The sequence below is a fragment of the Lipotes vexillifer genome, unplaced genomic scaffold, assembly GCF_000442215.2.
Source record: "Lipotes vexillifer unplaced genomic scaffold, Lipotes_vexillifer_v1.1 scaffold395, whole genome shotgun sequence".
NCBI classification, from domain to species: Eukaryota; Metazoa; Chordata; class Mammalia; order Artiodactyla; family Lipotidae; genus Lipotes; species Lipotes vexillifer.
In genome coordinates, this window is record NW_006797390.1 from 8,437,287 (window position 1) to 8,444,486 (window position 7,200).

A 7,200-nucleotide genomic window follows, 5' to 3' on the forward strand; every position below is an offset into this window, starting at 1 on the left:
TGTGTGTGTGTGTGTGTGTGTGTGTGTGTGTGTGTGTGTCTGTCTGTCTGTCTGTCTGTGTTTACTGTGCCCTTCGTTATGTCACAGGCTGCAGCAGTGCTTGGGCTGCCAGGACCGAAATACTGAAGGTTGTTTTCTTGCCCTCTGGCTGGGGAGAGGTTGACATTCCACTTTTCCCCACGGGCTTATCCGTATGTGCTTCTGCAGATGGGCCTCTCCCGAGAGGTCCCACTGCTCTGGGAACGGTTCACAGTATAAATAAAGTCATCACCCAAGGCTCGGGTGGCTCTGAAGTCAACCCCCGCCCCAGGCCAGGCTTTCCGAGCCGCGCTGTGGAGCCCTGGTCTCGCTGCCTCGGGGCCCCGGGATGCACCCGGCCCGGCCTTGGCGGTGATGGAGTCTGCTCTTGTCTGCCGCTTCCCGCCTTTGTCTCACGCTTTTGTCCAGGCGTTCCGGGAGCGCCGGGATGTGGCCGCCAGGGTCTGCGGGAGGGGGTGATGTCGAGGCCTCGTGTCAGGAGAGAACCGCGGAGAACTGGACAGTCCGGCAGGGTGGAGCCAGGGCCGCTTTCCCGGCGCCAGGGAAGGGGATGGCCGGCCCGGGAACTCCCGCAGAGGCTGTTCAGCATATGGTCGTGGCCAGACCAGGGGTCTAGGAAGGAAGGTGGTTTCCCACAGATCAAACGGGCAAGCTTAGGGTCGCAGCCCTCGCCGGTGAAGCCGGTGAGACACGCGATCCGGACCCGCTCGGTCCAGGGCAGCACGTCTGTCCACCCGCCTCCATCCCGGAGGCCCCGGGGCAGGTGGTGTGGTGGGCGCTGCCCCGTGAAGATCGCCTCAGACACGGAGGGTGTTCCTGGGGTCAGAAGTGCAGCCCCTTCACCCTCAGGCCGTGAGCCCCAGGAGGAGCTCGTCCTCCAGCGAGTACGGCACCCTCGCCGTCGTGTGTGGTGGGATCACTCACCTGGCTGTCTGTCACGGCGCCGCTCGTGCTGCAGGCGCCTGGGGGCATCACGTCCTTTCCTTGGGGCTCCCGTAAGAAAGGCAAAGGCCCGGCCTCGCGGGGTCCCGCTTGCTTTAGGCTTCAGACACACACAGGGAGGACGGCGGCAGGTGCGTGACAGATGAGACCCCCGGTGGGAAGGGTTAGGTCCTCCGGCTCCCGACGTCCTAGGTGGTGACATGGAGCTGGTGTCAGGTCGGGGACAGGCCGTGAACTGAGGACAAGGCCCAGCAGTGGCGGTGGGGCTCCGGTGCCACGGCGACCACATGGCGACGGTGCTGGAGGTGGCTGTCAGCGGACAGGGAAGCGGCAGCAGCTGGTACCTAAGTGGACCCGAAGTGCTCATCTTGGGGTCCTGCGGGGTGGGAAGCGCACACCTGTGATGCCGTCCCCCTCCCTCTCGTGCCCCCAGCAGACATCACGAATCTGTCACCTTTCTTTTGTGCTCAGAAAAGTCCCAGAATCCTTGAGGTACAGCGTTTTGGTGGTCACGTCGGTCAGTTAGCATAAAACTGGACACTTACCGTGTGTCACTGGCGTGACGATGGAAGGGACATAGACTTTGGAAGCTGGCAGGAATGATAGCCCAGGCAGGTACGAGCAAGCGTATTTGTTCTCTTTTGGTTGCAAGGGACAGAAATCCAGTTCAAACTAGCTTAAGCGAAGTTACCTAAGGAATAAAACTGGAAAGCTCAGGGTGGGGCGGGCATCAGGTGTGGCTGGATGCAGGTGCCCAGTGGTTTTCAGAGTCTGTTTCTAGGATGGAGTGTGTCTGGGTTCTGAGGCTAAGCTGAGTCGTGTGCTCATCTCTGCACTGGCCCCCATCGTGGACAGGGCCGGCGGTGGGGCTGAGGGGGTCACACTGGCAGCAAAAGTTGCCTTGAAGGTCTAACCTAGAAGGACGAGCCCAGGATGTGCGCTGGGGGGAGGGGGCTGGGCGAGGCACCAAGTGTTCATCTGGACCCAGCGTGTGGCAGGGAGGAGAGAGAAGGGCCCCACGAGGCAGTGTGTCCCGGGCCAGCAGCTTCCCTGGAGGAGCCTTGTGTACACGAAGCAGAGAAGAGGGTCATCGTGGCGGGGGGGGGGGCTTGCAGGTGACATTCGTGCCACTGTTTGGGCTCCAGCCACAGTCTCCCAGGCGACTGAAGTGGCCTCCAGATGCCAGGCTCTCTGCCCACAGTAATCACCCCACTCTCTGTGGCATCTCCTGACCCTGTGGCACCTGCCCAGCCAGCCAGTCTCAAGGTCACGTGTCTGATCTAGGGCCCAGGCTGAGCTGATCCCTTGGTAAGCCTTGTAGGATTCTGGGGTGAGGTGCCCGCCGAGCAGATGGGGGAGAACCCACCAGACACGCGCCGTGTCATAGGGACAGTCTTGGAGGCTTCTGTTGCCTTTAGACCAGAGCCATGCCACTGCTTCTATGCTGGATTTCACTGGTTCCTACCCAGGTTTCCTTCTTTCTGGTCACCCCCCACTACACACAGCGCCCTTTGCCAGATGCCAAACGCTGCATAATGAGTCACCGAAGACAAGTGGCTTTCCGCAGCAAACACCGTGCTGTCTCCCAGTTTCTGCGGGTCAGGAGTTCAGGGAGTCTCACTGGGCTGTTCTGGTTTGGGGTGTTGTCGTGGGGTTGCAGTCAGGTGGTGGCTGGAGCAGCTGGGGGCTGGCTGGGACGCCCACCCCACAACCCCATGTTGGCTGGCTGGGCTTCCTCACAGCATGGCGGCCCAGGGCTGGTGTTGCGAGTTTTCGACCTAGCCTTGGAAGTAATCTCTGCTGTCACCTCCGCTGAACTTTACCAGTCAAAACGGTCACAAGAGGCCAAGCCTTTGTTAGGAGGAGGGCGCGTAGATCCTATTTCTCAATGGGAGCATGTCAGAGGAGCTCCTGATTCAAAACCATCACAGCCTCCCCCCCTCCTATCCGACAACTCCCATCGCCACATGGGTTTGAGGTACCTGAATGTGACCTTGCTTGGGTCCATCCCCTTCATTTATCAGACTTACTTTTATTTTTTGGAACTTAGGTGCAGAGATTTGAGTAAATTATACCCTTCAATTCATTGTACGTTTGTTAGCATTGATTCATGCAGTGGCTCTCATTCATTCATTCATTCTTCTTTTCTGTCCCCGTACGCCTATTCTCATTTTCCGCCTCACCTTCCATAAACAGCCATTCTATTCTACTTTGTTTGTATGTGCTCTTACAGGTATGTATTTTAGTTGACATGTGTTGCATTGCATATTTGTCTTTTTCTACATCTTCCTCCTCTCACTGTTTCTGAGGTCCATAAATGTTGTAATGCAATACATCTCGTGTCTTGTTCACCTAAAATGAGGGGTGTGATGTATCCAAGGTCACACAGCTGACCTAGACTGAACTAGGACCAGAGCAGATTCCCAGCATCACACACTGATGTTTCCATGTGCCACGTCCCTGGCTCCTGCAATGGTTTGAAATAGGACATATATTTTTTTAATAGAGCTCTACTGGAGTAAAATTGCTTCACAATACTGTGCTAGTTTCTGTTGCACAGCAAAGTGAATCAGCCATATGCATACATATGTCCCCATATCTCCTCCCCCTTGAGCCTCCCTCCCACCCTCCCTATCCCATCCCTCTAGGTGGTCACAAAGCACGGAGCTGATCTCCCTGTGCTATGCGGCTGCTTCCTACTAGCTAACTGTTTTCCATTTGGTAGTGCATATGTGTCGATGCTACTCTCACTTCGCCCCAGCTTCCCCCTCCCACCCCATGTCCTCATGTCCATTCTCTATGTCTACCTCTTTATTCCTGCCCTGCAACTAGGTTCATCAGTACCTTTTTTTTTAGATTCCATATATATGTTAGCATATGGTATTTGTTTTTCTCTTTCTGACTTACTTCACTCTGTATGACAGACTCTAGGTCCATCCACCTCATTACAAATAACTCAGTTTCATTTCTTTTTATGGCTGAGTAATATTCCATTGTATATATGTGCCACATCTTCTTTATCCGTTCATCTGTCGATGGACGCTTAGGTTGCTTCCATGTCCTGGCTGTTGTAAATAGTGCTGCAGTGAACATTGTGGTACATGTCTCTTTTTGAATTGTGGTTGAAATGAGACTTCAAAAAAAAAAATTGTGAGTCTGGGATCCAGAGCACATCACAAGCTCTCCTGTTTTCCTCCTGGTGACCGCTGTCCCCTGTTCTCTCCTGCAGGTCCCAGCTATGGGAGCCCGCGCCCGGCTCACGCCAACATGAATGCCAATGCGGCCGCGGGGCTGGCACCTGAGCACATCCCCACACCGGGGGCCGCCCTGTCCTGGCAGGCAGCCATTGACGCGGCCCGGCAGGCCAAGCTGATGGGCAGCGCTGGCAACGCCACCATCTCCACGGTCAGCTCCACGCAGCGGAAGCGGCAGCAGTACGGGAAGCCCAAGAAACAGGGCAGCACGATGGCCACCCGCCCGCCCCGTGCCCTGCTCTGCCTGACCCTCAAGAACCCCATCCGGAGGGCGTGCATCAGCATCGTCGAGTGGAAATATCCTTTGTGCTCGGGGCCAGCAGATGGTCCTCAGACCTGCTGCGTCTGTCACCAGGGCGCTGTCTGAATGCAGAGTTCTAGGCCCTACTCAGCCTCGAGTCAGAGTCTCTGGGGATGGGGCCCAGGAATCTGCTTGTATAACCGGCTCCCTGGGGGTGTTTTTTTTTAAATAAAATAAGCAGCATTTGAGAAAACAAGCCTAAGGGGTAGGCAAGTATCCCCTCTCCGGGCTGAGCTTGCCCAGGACCCACTGATGTGTGGGGTTGACAGCATTGCACCCCAGACCCCCCTCCTCCTCCCGAGCTGTGGGATTGGCGCAGATGCGGGACCTCCTGCTCGAGGGTGCAGGACCTGGGAGAGGCGAGAGGGTCGGCGCTCAGGCCGTGGCTCAATGTTTCTCAGCCTTGGGGCACATCAGCGTCACCTGGGGAGCTGGGACAAAGCACAGGTGTCTGAGCTCCGCCGAGGCCTGGCTAAACTCTCCAGGTGCAGCTGAAGTGGAGAGCGCCGGCCTGAGGGTGTAACACAGACCCCCTGTCTGCGGAACCCCGTGAGCAAGGCCTGCAGGGGAAGTGGCTTGGAAGGGCGGCTCTCAGGGTTTAAGTGCTGGCCCCTTTCTGCCCGAGAATAGTGGGGAGGGGAGATGGAAAGGCTCCCAGCCATCAGTGGGTGCGCCCCTGACTTCCCCGTGATGACGCAGTGCCCGTAGGTCACATGGGCCGGACTAGGGCCTGGGACTTCGTGCCGGGTGTCTTTCTAGTAAGAATCCACTTGGGCAGGGCTGCCACGTCTCCGGGGTTCAGGATGGAGGGCTGGGTTTCAGTTATGACTTTGCATGGAAAGATTTAGAGGTCTTGGGGATGGATGAAAGGTAAAAGGAGATGTTAGTTCTGTCAGTGCCTGAGCCCTTAAGTCCAAGGGCCCTTGAGAGGAGGCGCCCGAGCCCAGTGCAGCTGCAGAGCCAGGCAGGGCTCCCAAGGCCGAGGTGTCCACTTTCCAGGTGATCGGGTGAGAGGCTGGGCTTGGGCGGCCCCGCTGGGCTGGTGTCACAGATGCTCAGTCAGGGCCGAGGGGCCAGGGGGTGGGGGCCCTGGGGGAGCTGAACTTGCCCACACCACGCCCCTGGCAACCGGCGGAGCTGGGATTCAGATCCAGGTGCCCCGAATCCAAATCCACGGTCCACGCGGCCTGCTCCCCGTGAGCACAGAGTGTGGAAGAGAACACACCGGGGGATGTCCAGAGGATGCCACCCAGCCCGGCTGGGACACACGGGGATGCGACCTGGGCCCGAACGGCCAGCGCACAGTGGGCTTCTCTACGTTGCAGAGTTCCTTTCGTGCCTAAGTGGTTTCTTCGCACTTTCTCTTCCCCAGCAGTAGCCCCGAAATTTACCATAAGGTGATGGATGGAGAGCCTGAGATTGGGGGTGAGCAACAGAGCCGGAGACACCCTGGGCTTAGCCGTCACCAGCCTGGGGGGGTGACAAGCTGACTTTGAGGGTCTGGCTCAGTTGAGCTGAGGTGCTCTTGCCCTGACCCTGACCACAGGGGCCAGATGATGGCAACGAAGCTGCCAGCCTCGGGCTGAGTGTCGCTTTGCCGAGCAGGTGGGGACAGGGTGGGAGGGAGGAGGCCGTGTGGGAGGAGGTCTAAAAGAACCAGCTTCCTAAAAACGCTTAGGGTGACTTTGGAGTGGACCAGCAGAGAATGTTCCCGACAGACTCAAACTCCGGAGCCAGACTCTCTGGTCTGACCCCGTCCTACCCCAAGCCATGTGACTCTGGGCAAGTTGACATCTCACCTAACGTGCCTCAGCTTCCCTGTGTAGAAGCGGGGTGATAACTGTCCACCCCTCCGGAGTGCGGGTAGTGTGGTCAGAGCAGGGCCTGGCCCGGGGCGAGCTCTCGGTCAGCGTCAGCTCCTGGCCTTCCTCCCGGCCAGCATGCCATCTTCACCACGCGTCCTCGGCCAGCTCCAGGGGCAGCACGATCTGTTGGAAAAGTTGAGTCAGAAGCTCTGGTTCGGACCTGGCTCTGCTGTTGGCCAGCTCGGGTCTGAGACAGGTGGTTTTATTTTCTGTGTCTGTCCAGCTGAGGGGCCGGGCAGTGCACGGCAGGCTGTCTTCTGGACATCAAGGCGCACGCAGACAACGGCAGTGTCTGTGGGGCACGCTGGGTGAGTGGACCCCTAGCTCTGCCCTTGGGGCCCAGGGCACCTGTAGCCGGGAGGCCCTGGACTGGAGAACCACCGCTTCCTTCCAGGCCCCGAGCTGCCCTGATGACACAGGCCTGGGGCTGTCCGTGGCAGAGGAGTGGACAGTGGACTCGGTGGGCACAGGTCTGGGTTCTGGTCCTGGCTGGTCAGTGCCTGATGTGGGTCTCGGGAACGTTCCTCAGGCTTTCTGGGCCTCAGGAATTTGGACCAGGCCTCTTCCTGCTTCAGGATTCGTTAGCTTTGTGAGCGCAGGTTTCCCTGGAGTTGGAGGTGGTCCCTTTCCTCCAGGAATGGCCATCCTCCTCCTCTACCTCCTCCTATGAGGCTCCACAGACTAGGTTGGAAACTTGGCCGTGTTGGGAGGTGGGGAGATGGGGCTGGAAGAGCGCGAAGCGGGCCCTTCCTCTGAAGCCGCCTTCTCTGGCCTTCCGTTGGGGGGGCAGAGGGTGCGA

General features: G+C 58.2%; 1 protein-coding gene across 2 annotated transcripts in view; it reads left to right on the top strand.

Annotated features, from left to right (window-relative positions):
• Nucleotides 1-4,206: 4,206 nt before the first annotated feature.
• CACNA1C (calcium voltage-gated channel subunit alpha1 C) overlaps nucleotides 4,207-7,200 on the top strand; it is a 435,574-nt gene continuing 432,580 nt past the window's right edge. For both annotated transcript variants that reach the window (XM_007469483.1, XM_007469484.1), the window contains exon 1: nucleotides 4,207-4,541. In XM_007469483.1, the coding sequence (XP_007469545.1) occupies nucleotides 4,249-4,541 (293 nt within the window). In that variant the 5' untranslated portion in view covers nucleotides 4,207-4,248. The remainder of the gene's footprint in view (nucleotides 4,542-7,200) is intronic.